Source organism: Astyanax mexicanus, chromosome 1, assembly GCF_023375975.1.
Source record: "Astyanax mexicanus isolate ESR-SI-001 chromosome 1, AstMex3_surface, whole genome shotgun sequence".
NCBI lineage: Eukaryota > Metazoa > Chordata > Actinopteri > Characiformes > Acestrorhamphidae > Astyanax > Astyanax mexicanus.
The window spans coordinates 49,355,699-49,372,422 of NC_064408.1; the positions used below are offsets into that span (position 1 = coordinate 49,355,699).

The 16,724-nt window shown below is 37.7% G+C and overlaps 1 protein-coding gene across 1 annotated transcript; it reads left to right on the forward strand.

Annotated features, from left to right (window-relative positions):
• Positions 1 to 4,489: 4,489 nt before the first annotated feature.
• nup43 (nucleoporin 43) lies at positions 4,490 to 15,197 on the forward strand. The gene is made up of 8 exons (XM_007255205.4): positions 4,490 to 4,724; positions 6,158 to 6,280; positions 7,244 to 7,321; positions 7,862 to 8,024; positions 9,641 to 9,776; positions 13,730 to 13,881; positions 13,969 to 14,085; positions 14,853 to 15,197. Exons 1-8 carry the CDS (start codon positions 4,605 to 4,607, stop codon positions 15,077 to 15,079), a joined length of 1,116 nt encoding a protein of 371 aa, XP_007255267.1. The 5' UTR covers positions 4,490 to 4,604; the 3' UTR covers positions 15,080 to 15,197.
• Positions 15,198 to 16,724: the final 1,527 nt, after the last annotated feature.

Here is a 16,724-nt window from a genome sequence, read left to right on the forward strand (position 1 = left end):
CCCCCTCCGCTGATGATCCCTAAAGCCCCCCCGAGCTGCTGCTGCTGAGCGATGGAGCAGCACCCATGCACAGGACTGTGATTTCTTCCCGCTCTTGTTGTTCTAGTTGGTTTTAAATGTGCGTATGTGTCTGTCTCTCTCTCTCTATCTCTCTCTCTTTTTCTCTCTCTCTTTCTGTCTCTCTATCTCTCTCTCTATAAGACGCGCGTTCGCGTCCAGCAGGAGCAGAGCGCGATCTTGGACTAATCCGAGCACGTGATCTGGAGACTTTTGAGGGGAGACAGATTTGGGTGGTTTTGTCGCACAAGACAGCAAATAAGCTGTTTTTATTAGTGAAGTTGTTCTAAATATGGAATAATCCTGGCCTACTGCTAAATACAAATAAAGTATTTATATATTTGAAAGTTTTAAAGTATTAAAGTTTTAGTATTTCTTCATAGTTTTTACACACTTCTAGCAGTTTGTACTCTTGACAGCTAACAGCTAATTACATTCACTGGCAAAAAAAAGATGCACTCTGATCGATGCAAAACTTGGCGTGACGTTAAGACTTAAAGGACCAACATGTAATTTATTTTCAGGAGTAAATGACAAAATGATTAGGATGTATCATCAGATATTAAAGAAACATGCTGAGGTAAAGCACTGACAGCTTTTCAGCCAGTACATTCCAAGGAATGTGTATAGCTGGACAGAGCATCGTCTCTCAAAAGTAAAGCCCCCACAGGTCAGGCGCCCCCTGCTGTTCGGTTGCAGAAAGCTGTGTAACCCCACCCATCCCCATAGGTTTCAATGGCAAAACAGACAACTTTCTATCACGTTTTTATATTGTTAAATCTTCACAGAATTCGTTTCTTAAAACGTTATTCAGCTCTATTCAAAAAGGTGTGGTTATTGTAAAAGGGCTGGTTATTGGCGGGACCAATAACAGACCATCAGCTCCGCTCCTCTCTGTAGCCTGTGACCTCGAGGCAGCCCTCAGGGGTGGGGTTATTTAAATGAGTAGGCTGTCTCTCCACAGTCTTTCTCCCTCCTCTGGTCTCTACTGCGCAGACTCAGGTATCAGGATCATCAACATGGCTTCATTTTCATTAAATGAATGGGAACGACGACACAGCGTCAATCTTTTTTACAGTCTCTGGTACATTCCTATTTAGATTATTTGTGCAGTGCCTCAGGGTATCTGTATTTGTTTTGGTCTCTGACTCCTCCTCCTGCTGCTCATTCCCCAACATTAACTCCACCCCCGAGGTTCGATACACAACAGTGAGCGAGCGGTGCTGCAGCATAGAAGCTAGCGAGCAGGGCTACACAGCCTAAAAAACCTCAGCATGTCTCAAAAAATATCAGTGACCGAAGAAGAAATAAAACAAGAGTAAATATTGGCAGTGAGTTTAAAGGTTTCTTTGCCTCTCCTACCAACAACACCTGCCCAGTCTTCACTGGCTTCGCTTGACAGCAGTAAGGGCCCATCATAACTGAGATCAGGTTAGAACTAGATCAGGCTGCAGCAAGATGAAAAGGTAGGACCTGTGAAGAAGTAACTCTAACTCTAGGGTGTGTATTTTTGGAGCAGTGGGATTTTTCTGGTATAACAGGCTTGGCTTAAGGTAACACCGCTAGCGGTGCATAAAGCTAGGTTAGATAACTACGGATTAAGTTCACATGAGCTGGTTTATAATGTGCAAATAATAAAAACACTCCAAACACATTCATTAGCTAAATAACTTGCAGAGTATGACTCGTCGTTGCTTGCCATCATAGTAGTTACTGAACTACTATGGCAACCCGAGTGAGCTTCGTGTCTAGGATGCATGGCTCTTTGTGTTTTGAAATTAAACTGCAGTAGCTATTTCACACACTCGCTCTTATTACCTACTGAATGCTCCTTTAATAAACTCTTTTTACAACTACATTTTGTCACTTGTCTTTTGTTTCCTATTCCTGTTTGTAATCATTAGCTAATCAGTTCAGCACAAAAACTGTATAGATATACTAAACATATTATTTGACTTAATTTATAATTCTAAACATCTCATTAGAAATCCAAGCTAGTGTGAGATGATGCTCAGTCCAAAGAGATCAACATTAGCCTTTTAAATATTAATGAGTGTATCTGTTTGAAGACTTATGTGACCGAACATTACAGGAAGGATGTACATCTACTTCTTAGCACAAAGTTAGCATGAGAATGACTTAAAGGGGAAATCAGGGAAAAGCTAGTGGCACACAGATGGTAAAAGTTGGTCACTGTTGTAAAAGAAAGAGTAAAAGTGTATCCACTATGCTCTTCTCTAATAGCAATTTCCACTACACTACATTCATATGCCTTCAGCAGGGGTTATGGATGTTGTGAATTGAATTTATATTGCACACAACACGAACATGCAGCACCAGAGGTCTTGATTTTCATTTGCAGATTTTAACATTAACAATCAATAAGTTGTGTATTGAACTCTAATGCTGCAAATCAGTAGCAACAATCGGTATAAGTTATGTGTATAGTCTACACAGGCAGGATTCTGAAGAAGAAACCCACACAATCATGTCTAAATTAAAGTTTAGTTATCCTGTCTTCTGGTTAATTGAGCAAAAATCTAACTGATGTCACTCACGGTTCTAGGGGCAGGGTCACGGGGGCATTGGCCCAGCTGAAATCTGATTGATGTTTCCCTGTCCTGTCACTTATCTTTCCTTTCCCCCGAGAGTGATAATCACAATATACTTGGATGCAATTCCATGCTCAAACACTGAGCCAAATAATAATGTCCAGGGTGATTAAAACTTATGTAGGAGAGATTTTTTGAACTGACAGTATTTGTGAAAAATGTTTTAAAATAAACTGCTGGTTTTTCTTACATGCTCTGTGTATTTTGTCTATACTGTAAAAATGCATGTAAAATTGGTAAGGAGATTTTAATAAAATTTTAAATTTCACACAAAAAATATATGCAATAAAAAATTAATCAGAAACAACCAAATATTCCAGAAAAAATAGACTAGCAGCAAAATGCAAATGCAAATAAATTTAAAATAATAATTATATATTTTTTATCATTTTCAAATAATATAGAAATTAGCTATATTTAAAAATCTTTTTTTCTGTTTTGAAATTGCAACATTGCATTTTGGCACACAATGTACTCCATGGATACATTCTATTGTTTGTAATTGGTAAAAAAAAAAAAAAAAAAAAAAAAACTTGCCCCTCTTACGCCATACTAAAATATACTATACTCATATATACTGCTAAAATAAAACCATAACGCGAAGAAAGCTGAACATTATTTTTTTTATCAGTTAGCTCTCAGGAGGTCAGGAAACCTGTGGATTAAGATAATCACAGGTAAGATAGTGTGTGGGCTGCAAGGCATCGACTGCTGCGTTTCAGACAGAAACATTTAGTCGTTGCGCCAAAGGGTGAACAGACCTGTCAGTGGAATTTGCGTACTTAGGCTGTGGCTACGATCTCATTTGATCGTAAGCTCCGTTGTTGAATAGCGGCGGTAACTATCAGCAACAGCCAGATAACCTCTAATAGAGAGGAGAAAACTCACTAAAGAATCTTTTCTTTGGGTTTGTAACACCACTAGATGGCGCTCCCGATTCTAGAATTAATGGTTCATATTGAGCGTCTGAGCCGCAAATTCATAGATGTTTAATCATTTTCATACTGGAAAATGTACTAATTTCCTTAACACAAAACAATACCAAATCATTTAAAACGCTTTTAAACTCCAGATATAAACTTTTTAAGCTTTATTGTACACTTACAGTAAGCTCACAGTGGCAGTAATGATAACGCCTCTATTAGAAAAACCTGCTTACTGTAAAAATAAAACAATTTAAAATATATAGGTTCATTTTATTTGAGCAAAACACATAATTTACTACTTAAAATTAAAGAAATATCCTGGAGCAGTGAATTGTTACTATATGTGTTCGCGTTTTTACCCGTTTAGATCAATTCACCCTTAATTAATTATGGACTCGCTCGCGGGCTCTCTCTAGCGGTTTTCAATAATGATCTCATATAACGCTGGAGATGAGAAATGGGGAACCGGGTGTTCTGTCGAGTTTTGCTACCCATCGATACGTGCTTTCTAAAGACAATGCGCATGCGTTGACCTACATTTAAAAAATATTTCTTGTGTGTTTTTTTTTATAATTCTGTTTTCTAGCGTTTTTTTTGCATTTAGCAATATGGACTCATTGTCATTACACAAAAGTGAATTACACTTAATAAGAATAATAAAAAAATATATATATTATTAAAATAAATGCAAAAGCAATTTATAATATCTATCATAACTTTACCCTGAAACAGTAATTTAGGCTATTCAAAAAAAACAGTACATAGGCTTCTGCTGGGAACATGCTCTAATATGGTGCTTCTTTTGTGTTTTTCACCTTTATTATACACTAGGGTAGGACGGTTTGACAAGGTAGCACAATTCGACAGAACGCTTTGCTGTAGTGTTGTTAGGTTTGTCTCCTCAGAGCCGCCGTAGTTTGGCGGAAGGAGGAGCTGGCGGGAGTCCGGAATTCTGAGCTGAGTTTAAGTAGTAGAAGAGCGCGAGATAAAGGTGGTGTTTAATTCAGTCATGGAGAGCATCAACGCCAAGTATGTGTCTCAAAAGATCAGCAAAACGCGCTGGAGGCCTGTACACGCGGCCGCCCTGCACCAGCCCACCTGCTTCGCCACCGGATCCTGGGACAACGAGGTACCACCACTCACACTCACTGAGACACACAGCGGAGTCTCAGACAACTGTTTCACAGTATCATATCCATTATTGTTGGGTGGTGGGTCATTCTCAGTACTGCAGTGGTGTGTTAGTGTGTGAATGGACCAAACACAGCAGTAACTTACTGCTGGAGTTGTTAAACTATGTGTCCACACACGTACCATACAGTATCTTACAAAAGTGAGTACACCCCTCACATTTGTGTAAATATTTAATTATATATATTTTTATGGGACAACACTGAAGATATTATACTTGTGTAAAGTACTCAACACACAACCATTAATTTCTAGCAAAAAAGTGAGTATATCCCTCACCCCTCAATTAGCCATTTTCCTCTCAGGTCCCACAAGTTACACGGTCTCAGGTGTGAATAAGGAGCAAGCCTGGTTTGGTGTTTTTGGTACAATTCTCTCATAATGGCCCATAGATATTCAGCATGGCACTTTATGGAAAGAAGATGTGAGAAACAGAAATGTTGCTCTCCACAAATATGACCTAGGCTATGTAAAACATGACTAGTTCACTCAGTGTTCTGAGTACCATAATACCATAATAGGGGAGAGTGGATGATGGAGATTACCAGAACCACTTTTAATGAAGCACAACCGGGAGGCTACGCTTAGCCACTATAAGAAGTTAGCAAACACCCTAAAACTTAGATACAGTACAATGGCCTAGGTCATTATAGCAGTTTTTCAGGACTGGTTCCACTCAGAACTTGCCTCCCCAGCATTGCTGCAGAGCTTAAAGAAGTGGGAGTTTAACCTCCAGTGCTCGGAACATAGGTCCCACACTACATCAACTCTGTCTGCATGATACTGTCCCCAGAATGCAGCCTCTTCTGCAGCTGAAGCACAAGAAAGCCCGCAACAATCCAAGAACAAGGATTACTGAAACTGTCATGTGGTCTAACAAGATCAAGATAAACTTGTTTGGGTCAGATGGTCTTCAGCATGCCTTGGCATCCTGGTGAGAAGTGCCAAGAAAACAGCCCCTTTTCTACAGTCAAGCATGGTGGTGGTAGCATCATGGTTTGGTGCTACATGAGTGCTGCCAGCACTGGGTAGCTGGATTCCAGCATGTTCTGTGATATTAGTCCCCTCTCTTGGGAAACTGGGCCACATGTCAGTTTTCCAAAACCTTTGACCAAAAAAACACCCACTAAAAAGAACAATTGCTTTGCTAAGGAAGGTGAAGATAAATGTGATGGACTGGTCCAGTAAACTCAACTGATTAAGATTATAGTCCAAGACTAATTGTAGCGTAGCTAGCTTACCACTTGCTCTTCTGACAGGTGATCAAGCAGTGTTTTAACTTTTGTTGACTTTTGTTGACTTGGATGAAAAGCAGAAAACTGAAAAACTCAAGCCTTTGTGAAACATGCTGAGTGACTGTTTATTTCTCAGACTAATCAGGTTTGCATCTGGGGTGTGGGAGAGACTGGAATGGCCTGTGAAGACGATGAGCTGGAGGGAGATCCACAATTACTGTGTGAGTGTAAACATGGAGGAGATGTGCTGGACTTGCAGGTCAGTCTCATAAAAAGCCATTATTGTGGAAGTGAGGTTTCAGTTAAGATATTTTGTCAAATCTGAGTGTTGCATGCATTTTATGTGTATTTATGTGTCTTATTTCTACAAGCTGTAATATACTGCACAGGGTTGTGGTTCCCTAAAAGCACATTGACACATAGATGATTGTTTAGCTGTTGAGTAGCAATTTCACTGATCTTAACCTCTACAGAGTGAGAGCATTTGAGTACAATTTGCATATTTTTTGTAAAGTATTAAGCTTGTAATAAAGTGGAACTTTACTGTAAAGAGAACATAAAATTGAACTTCCATTGCATATTTATCTATGCTTTCAGCATCTATAAGTAAAAGATTATCATCAACATGTCTATAACACACATTTAAAATATGTGCAATATGTGCAAATTAAAATTAATGCACAGGTTTTACAAAGGACTTTATTAAAGATTTTTTATGCTCTTCATACTTGATTTCTGCTGCATAGCATTTACATACAACCCATGGCAGCATTCAGCTCTGGAAAAAAATAAGAGACCACTTAAAATTGATGAGTTTCTTTGATTTTACAAAATTGTAAACCTCTGGAATATAATCAAGAGGAAGATTGATGATTACAAGCCATCAAACCAAACTAAACTTCTTGAATTTTTGCACCAGAAGTGGCATAAAGTTATCCAAAAGCAGTGTGTAAGACTGGTGGAGGAGAACATGCCAAGATGCATGAACTTAACCATTAGCAAGGATTATGATTAAATGTCTTTTGTCTTTTTAAGACCCTGTGTCAGACCCCACTTTAGTTCCTCATGGTCATGATTAAGATCAAGTTAGACATTATTTTAGGTAGTAGTTGGTTAGTACTTGTCAGTTGCTGAAGAGTGTGTGTTTTTTAATTAACAATAGAGGACATTTTATTTAATTACTATACATTTGATTACTGTATTTTTTTCAAATCTTCTTCAGTTCCTGGATCAGGAAAGGCTAATTACAGCATCATCAACAGGAGCCGTGACCATCTATAAAATTCATGCTGACAGCCAGGTATGAAAGATTTTCACCCTCTGTATATGAGCAAGAACTAAATTCAACTTTAATAAGCTGGGTATGTGCTAATATATATTTATATTTTGTAAATGTTTATTTTGATGAGGTATTGTTACAGTGTTGTAAATTAAAACATTTTTCATAGTAGGAATAGGATTTGACTTTTTTTTTTAAGCATGTGTGTTTTGTTTATTTTGATCATATGTGCATGCATGCATAGTATTCTTTGCATTGAGACAAAACATTATTACTAGTCTCCCTGTCGTGTATATTGTTGATCTTCCTTGTGGCACAAAATAGTTTTGTAACAAGAGTTCTAAAAGTGCCATGGGATATATCCCAGGTTTAGCACTTTTATTTTTGACATCCAACACATTATCTGTATTTTCTGTACCATACATATCGGACTGGATTCTCACCATTTTTTACAATATTTCCCTGGTCATAAAGTTTGGCACCTTGGTGTAGAACAGGTTCTAAACATTTCAGAATCTCAGAGCTGATATCTGTGCTTTTGATTGTGTTTTTGCACTGTAGTCTCTGTCTGTGGCTCATGTGTGGGACAGATCACACCACTACCAGCGTGCCAGCGCCCCATGCACTGGAGTGGTATGCAGCAGTCCAGATGTGGTGTCTGTAGGGGAGGACGGGAGAGTGATTCTCTACAAAGCTGACCAGAGAGGAATTGCACGTGTTATTGGTCAGTACTGCATACAAAAAAATACATTCTACTCATATTTCACAAATATTGCAATATTATTATTGATGTATCTGTACCATCAAGCTCATTTCTCTTTGTATGTGTAAATTTTAGTATGTACATTTTAACAACTGGAAAAATGCTTATGTTACTATTAAGTAATTGAACAATATAAGCAACATTAATCATTATATCAGTAATAGTATGGGCATGCTGATTTATGCTGTTCATACACTACACAACTTTGAAAAAGACTCTAAAAAGACTTTTAACAGACAGAAGTCTCTCACCCTCTCACATCTAAAGACTCGTCACAGACTTTTTACTCACAGACTAAGATTTAGCAAGGACTGGGGATCACTAGGCTAGGACTAGGTTCTTTTTTGAGATTATTTCACATCATGCTTCTGGTAAAGTTTACATACTATACATATTAAGTTAAAAATAATATCTATATCAATACTCTGATTTATCAGAAACAAACAACTTTTGTCCCCATCGACAGTTAATTTTTTTGCCACACTGTTAGTTATATATTTTTTAATATAATACATTTTGTGTTCAACTCTGCATGTAAGCTTCTTTTACCCCTTTTACCTTCTTTTTTGCAAAATGTGCATCTATGTGCTATCTGTGTTTTAAAATACAGTACATATTAAAATAGGAACCATATAAGGCTTATTCACTGCAAACTGTAAAATATTCTTGCCTAGTGGCTTCCTGTAGCTCTACTTTTGGTTGTTAACATTGTTCACGTCACTATTTGTGTGAGCAAAGTCTTAAGACTTTTAAGAATATTAAACATGGTTGATTTTATCATAGCACCAGGGCTAAATGACTAATACTTTCAGTCCTAACCACCTTACACTAAACAATTGAGATGACTCGACTGCAGCTTGACTCTAGCAAGACTCTTGTGAATTTATCCTGACTCTGGAATTTTTTGTCTGCGACAGTGAATTCACTTGAAAATCATTAGGTGTAAGGTCGGCATAAGACAAACCTTAAGACTAATAACATTTAATTGGAATTTTGTCAACATTGTTAATGTAACACTAATATTTTGTAAGCTATGGCCAGCAGAGGGCACAGAAAACTCATTGCTTAACCCCAAAAATGCTTACCAGAGAAAATAAGGAGCTTATGAATGCGTTCTCTTTATTGAATCAGAAAGCAATATTTTGTACACAAGTCCTCACCCTATGATTTAGACTTGTTTTAATGTAAATTTGATTACATTTAGCACAGGAAATGTAAAGGTTATTTAGATTAATGCAAACTGGGCCCACAGTAATCACCAGAATCTAGAGAAATGTTTTAAGAATTTCAGTCTTGTCATAAATCATAATTGGTGCATTCCTAATTATTTTGGTATAAAGTAGTTTTTAATCACACTGAATATACAGAGGCTGCTTGAGGAACTATGTGTATCAGAATAAAGGCAACAAATTCAGTTCAACACAATGCATTTGTACATTGGTAAATCTGCTCATTTTAGTCCCAGGGCCATGTTACTGCTGTCCAGCACTGCCAGAAGTTTGCTTCTTACACGGATACAGTGGGAATAGATTTGAACCGTATTTTTTAAATCTTCGCACATGATTTTTTCCCCACAGAAAATGCAGACAGCAGCACCATCCACGCAGTGACTTTCCTTCGGACGACTGAAGTGCTGACGGTTAACTCCATCGGGCAGCTGAAGCTCTGGGACTTCAGACAGCAGGGCAACGAGCCTGCACAGATCCTTTCCCTGTAAGAAACGAAGTTTACAAGACACAAAAACATACCAACATCACACACAGGTTTCTTCCTATAATACATTAGTAAGAAGAACTTCAGCTAGCTTAAAAAAATATATGTTTTGGTATTAAAGATGCTGTATGTGCAATGTATTATTAGGGGTTCGAGCACGTAGTGCTAGAAACCCTATTGTAATTGTTCCGATTATTATTCTTATTCTTTTTCTGCCATAGAAGTGATTGGGCAGAAGAAACCGTAAGGCCTACAGGGCTGAGACTTGGTCATATGGTAGTACTTCTCACCGCTACTCAGATTCAAAAGATGAGCCCGATCGGCTTCAAGGGGGCGCTATGGCGAAGGTCAATGCGTTAGGCCTCGTAACTCCCACACCCTGATAGCCAGAGCAAAAATTCTTGCATTATATGATTCCTTGGTTAATGGCAAATCAAAAAGGTCAATAGAACCACTAAGCTCCGCCCACTTAGATTTTTTGCTATTTAGCATAATATGCAAAACCTACTTTTGAGAACTTGTCCTAGGGTCATTGACCAATCCTGTCATATTTGGTGTCAAACAACTCCGCAGAGTCCCAACCTCAATAATTATCAAAAAAATTGTGAAATTTGTAAACAATATGGCCGCCATATGCAAATTAATCTTACCGTGGCACACCCAAATTTACTCTAACAGCTGTAACTTTTGAATGCTTAAACCGACACTAATGGCACTTTAGACCTATGATGCCAACATGATTCTGAGGTAGCATGTCAATACACAATACACATACAATGTAGACATACGCCCCCAGGGGGCGGAGCCAAAGCTAAAAATCTGTTTCTCAGGAAGCGTACAAGCTATGAAGCTCTCCTTTGGCATGTATCATCTATGGCCTATGTCCTAATGTTTTACAGAAGGAAATTTTGATATGCAAATTTTTGCGATCGTTATTAGCCAATCAGATTCCAGCAAGCTTTTGACATGCTAAACAATGACCAATCAGGACGATACTTATACCCTACATGTATCTCAGGGCCTTCTATCATCCATTAAAATATGGCGTTGATTGGCCTCAAGGGGGCGCTATAGCAGAAAATCAGTTATATCTAAAGGTACAAGTGGCCTAGGCTTGTTATTCTTTTTTAATTGTATACTTTGCTGTAGCCTTTACAACTTTGTAATTACATGTGTTTACCAAAAATGCAAAGATTTTCATCAGTGGCCAAAAGAGTAAAAATTGCTCTTTTCGAACTTGTCTTTAAGTCCTTAATCAATCAAAACAAATTTGGTCTTGATGCAATCTTGAGACCCTGAAGGTAAATAATTATCAAAAAAATCTTGACATTTTAACTATTTGAGGCCCATAAACCTTGATCAAACATGTACGTGAAAGCCTTTTCAGAGTTATTTGGCCAAAACTCTGTCAAAGTTTAAAACATGCCAAAACTGTTGAAGCTACTAATTAACAATGACATTTGAAGCACATGTGCCAAGTATGAGCCAAATAAGTCTTCAGTAGGCTCTACAGTGAAAAAATAACTATTTTCAATTTATTCTATTTATCGCTATTTTCCAACCTAAATGGACAGAAGACAGGAACCTTTCACCCTATCAACACACAAATTTATACACATATTTTCAGCCAAATCGGACATGTTTTGCCTCTACAACGGCTGGAAAACTACAGCGATTTTGTAGGCCTCAAGCCTGTATTATCGCTTGTTTCAAATCTAAATGGACAGAAGTCAGGAACCTTTGACCCTATTGACACAGAAATTGACATACATATATAGACTGATATTGTGATCCTGATTGCAAATTTTGAGCCAAATCAGATATTTTTTGCCTCTAATATGGCCAAAGAGCAACAGCCATTTTGTAGGCCATAAGCCTGTATTATCACTTTTTTCAAACCTAAATGGTCAGAAGTCAGGAACCTTTGACCCTATCAACACACAAATTTACATACATGTATATACAGACCACTTGATCATGAGTACCAATTTGGAGCCCAATCGGACTTTTCTTCTCTTTTTAATAAATAGAAACACACTAATAGGGAACGTTCTGTCTTTCTGATAGAGTGATAGATTTCCAGCAGGTTATATGTGGTCTCTTGCTGCGCTCTGGTGGTCATTTGGTGAAACAGCTACAAGTGAATTATTCTAAATTAAAGCTCTGCTGAACTTATTCAATCTTGCTTGTCTTGCTTAATTGAACATATTTATCCTTCTTGGTCATGCTGCTCAGCCGCCTGGGTCATTCTTGTTTATGCTCCACCCACTTAATTTTTTTTTTAATTTGCATAGTATGCAAAACCTACTTTTGAGATCTTGTCCTTGGATCCTTGACCAATCATGACATGTTTGGTGTCAAACAGTTCAGCAGAGCTTATTCCTCAATAATTATTAAAAAAATCTTTACATTTATAAACAATATGGCCGCCATATGCAAATGAGTTCTACCATGGTGCAGTAAAATGTCTTTAACACTTATAACTTTTGAATGCTTAACCTGACACTAATACCACTTCAGTCCTTTGATCATTACATGATTCTCAGATACCCTGTCAGTTTAAGTAGACATACACCCCCCCAGGGGGCGGGGCCAATGCTCGATAGCTGTTTCTCTAGAACCATACAAGCTATCAAGGTCATCCTAGCCAATTATCATCTATGGCCCATGCACTAATGGTACACCAAATGAAAATTTGATATGGACACTTTTGTGGTCACTATTAGCCAATCACATTCCAGCAAGCTTTTAACAGGCGGAATGTTAATCAGGTCAAAACTTATATACTATATACGGGTTATTTATATGCCCTTTTTATGCCTTGTGTTTTTTCAATTTAAGAACTGAATTTGTTTCACCAAATGCCCACTAGAGTGCAGTAAGACACCACATAAAACCTGATGAACACTACAGCTCAATTTATCAATGCTTTTCAACTAGTTTACTCACACCACTCATCTAGCATTGCCATTATGGTCTTTATGGTCACGCTGGTCACCCAGCTTGGTTATGCTGGCCATCCAGCTTGGTCATGCTGGCCATTCACATTGGTCATTATGGTCCTGCTGGTCATTCAGCTTTGTCCTCATAGTAATGGTGGTCTTCCAGCTTGGTCATACTGGCCAACCACCTTTGCCATGCTGGTCATCCAGTTTGGTCATTATGGTCTTCCAGCTTGGTCTATATGGTCAACAAGTTTGTCATCCAGATTAGTCATGCTGGTAATCTAGCTTGGTCTTCACGGTCATGCTGGTCATCCTCATCCAGTTTGGCGATGCCGGTCAACCGGCAACATGTTTTAAGCCTAACTGGCCTCCAGGGGTCTCTTTGCCTGTAACGCTCGAACCCCGTAAATCGCCGCTTGCGGCTATATTTATTATTATTATTATTATTAATATTATTATTATTTTTACTTCAGTCAGAATGTCCTCTTGATTTGAGTCTCTGTTCATATATTTATTTCTCTGTTTTATATCTGGAAGCATTGCTTTCTTACTTTCTAAACCTCTAAAGAAAACTACTTGCTATTATGCAACAGGAAATGGCCACAGATATTCAGATCTTATATTGAGAAGAGTTTAAATCATGCTATTTTTACAAGCAATGTAAATATCAATTTCTGCTTCTGGATTGAATCTAAGCCGTAGCCTGATGCAGACTTCCCTAGCATACTGGAGCAAAGCATATGAGAGCAATTGTATTTTTTAGTACTGTAATCTGGCCTTTTTATTTTTTTTTTGTCTCCGTCAACTACTGTTTGCTGGTGTAATTGCAATTACAGACCAGACACATCAGTTCTTCTGCATCAGTTTAAAAGATCTTTACCTGTACAGGGTCAATAAATAGCTTCAAAATAACATTATTTGCAGTTACAGTGTTTGATATGTTTCATGCAGTTCCCTCCATTCTGTTATAGCAGTATAGCAGTAATACAATGTCTTTTGTTTCTGTAGCACTGGGGACAGAGTGCCACTGCACTGTGTGGACAGACACCCAAACCAGCAGCATATAGTGGCCACTGGAGGCCAAGATGGTATGCTATGCATCTGGGACGTGAGGCAGGGCAACATGCCCTTCTCTCTTATGGAAGCCCACTCTGCTGAAAGTGAGTACTTCATCTGTCAGTATGGAAAGCTGCAAGTCAAGTCAACTCATTGGCACTGATTATTGTATCTTTTTTGTTCTTCTCTAGTGTGGGAGGTCCATTTTCACCCGACAAACCCAGACCACCTGTTTACTTGTTCAGAAGACGGCTCTCTACTGCACTGGGAGACCTCCTCTGGCTTAGACACCCCCTCATTCCTGCAGAGTAAGTAAAATCCAATGGCTTCCAGGGTCTGACTAAAAGAAAACTAAAGCCTTTACAGTCGAAGTTAGACCAATGTCCAGTATTACTTAATCCAAGTGGCTTAGGTTGTTAAAATTCCACATAGCAACTTCAGGTACACACTGTCAATCAAACATCATTTTGAATTTGGATTTCCAATTACTCGAGAAAATTACTTATCCTGAAAATATCTTAATGTAACTTAAGTATTTTGCCATATTTAGCATTTTGAGATTATACCGTGTTTATAATAGTATGAAAACACTCATATAAGTAACAACGGTTTGCTTATAAGGAATGAGATTATCTGAAATTGCTGTCATCCATTATACACATTTTACCCGACTGGTTGTCCCTGATGATATGATGCATCAGAAACGAGGATGATCTCATGAGGTTGTAAGGTTTGGGATTATCTTTTTGAAAGTCTTATTGTATTGTAAGTAAGCTTTATTTGAGTGCATTGAACATCCGTGTTAGTAATGAGTGCCACTTAAAGTATCTGAATGCAGGGGTGTTTACAAACATTTGGACATAGTGTTATGATCCTGCATACTGACAAAAAATATGCCCCCTTAAAAACTGTAGATAGGTGTCCCCAAACATTAGAAGACAGTATATGGGCAGATTATGGGCTATTCTATAGTGTTGATGCTGCATGTTCAGTACCTTTTAAAAGTGCCTTGACTTTCAGTCTTATACAAACTTCAAATGTCTTTCCTCTTTTATTTTGTGTCTGTGTTTCTTAGGCCGCAACACCAGCATCATGTCCCGCAGTGCGGCAGCTCCTGCAGGGGGAAACCAGTCCCTCATCAGTGCCTGGCTCAATGGAGACTCCAGCAAGGGCAGGCTGGAGACCACTCACATGCTTCCCAGCCAGACTCTGTCTGTCAACAGTCTGGATGTGCTTGGACAGTGCTTAGTGTGTGGCACTGATGGAGAGGCAGTTTACATAAACAGACAGGTTCCTGTGTGATACGCAGCACCAAAGAGTTGTGATTTATTTTCAGTAAATGTTCACCTGACCAACAGTTTTTGTTTGTTTTGTTATGCTTTCCTTGGATAATGCACTTAATAAAAGAGTGATCTTTTTATTTGAGTTTGAAAGTGTGCACTGCATATGAATCGTCACAAAGTTTATCAAATGTTCGCCAAAGAGGTCATTGCATTGTAAAAAAATGACAAGACTTTTATTGGACTATTATTTATCAGTCAATTCAACTTGTCTGTATTCCTGATGTAATTGTAATAGTTGTCATGATGTAGACCTTTTATTATTTACCTTTTGATATTAATTTGACTAGTAGGGGTGAGTGATATTCTTGGCCACGTGATGTTAAAATATATTTTATTAATTTCAATAATATATCACTGCAACAAAACAAATGTTAAAGTTTTATTTCGTAGAAATAATAGTTTCAAAAATTTTGTAGCAAACCAAATCTGTACATTTTGTTTATTTTGTAAACAACATAACATACTAAGGCTCTAATTGTGTATAAATAATTATTTTATGAAACAAAAAATGACCACACTACGGAAGCGCAGAATGTTTTAGGCATGCAGACACAATCATGCAAAAAAAACCTTTTCAGTAAATAGAAAATGTACAAAAAATGGACTGCTTTCAAAACCAAATGCTGCCATTAACATTTATTTTCTTCTTTTTTTCTTCAATGTTGATGTGTTTTGAGTGGTAAAATATAGCATGCCCTTTGTGACTAGATCGTAAGATTGATGAGATTTAACTACTTGCATTTACACTTGGTTGTCAGATGCATCTCCAGTTAGACTGAAATTTGATTTGTGTGTGGGTTGGATATGAATAACTCTAATTGGCATATTGCCCTATTGGCTGCCCTTTATATGGGTGTAAAAATGTTGAGTGACAGCTAGGGTTTCCTTTTAATGCAAAACAATCTGGTGATGTACCTGTCAATTAGGTAATGTGTCTAAAAAAATGTTGTTAAGTGCCCTCTAATTTGAAAATTGGATGCAGTGATCCATGTTAGGTGGGTAATTTTAGGAATACAGTTTGTTTTGCCTTCAAATTTAAAAACAAAATGTTCGCTTTTTATTTCCTGGCATGCATGAACTTGTAGCAAGTGTCTAAAACAGTGTAAAGGTTGTGATGTCACTGCTTTCCAACTTTACTTTATTAATAGTGCAGTTATGCCAAGATTCCAATAATTCTTGGACACGTTTTAATAGCTTGATTTAGTTTGAACTAAGTGATTAATTAAAGCACCTAAATTAGAAGTAGAGAGAGTTTTACTGCAATACAAGCAGGATAAACAATGAACAGGTACCCCAATGTCCATATTGTGTGCTAGATTAGTGTAGGTTACAAACATATAACATGCCCATATTAGTATAGTTTACTTGTGGTGTTTTACAGGGTTTTACACTAGGGCCAAGATAAAACTGATCTGAATAATTATAAAACTGTCGATCTGAGAGTGAAGGCCTGAGGTTTAGGGTTACATACATGTTCTAACTGCACACAAGCAAATGCAATATTAGGACATTTATGGTGGAAACATTGATTTCAGTCCTTTGATTTCAATATTTTAAGGCAAGCAGATTTTTATTTTCTTAGGTCATCCAGTGTACCACCTTGG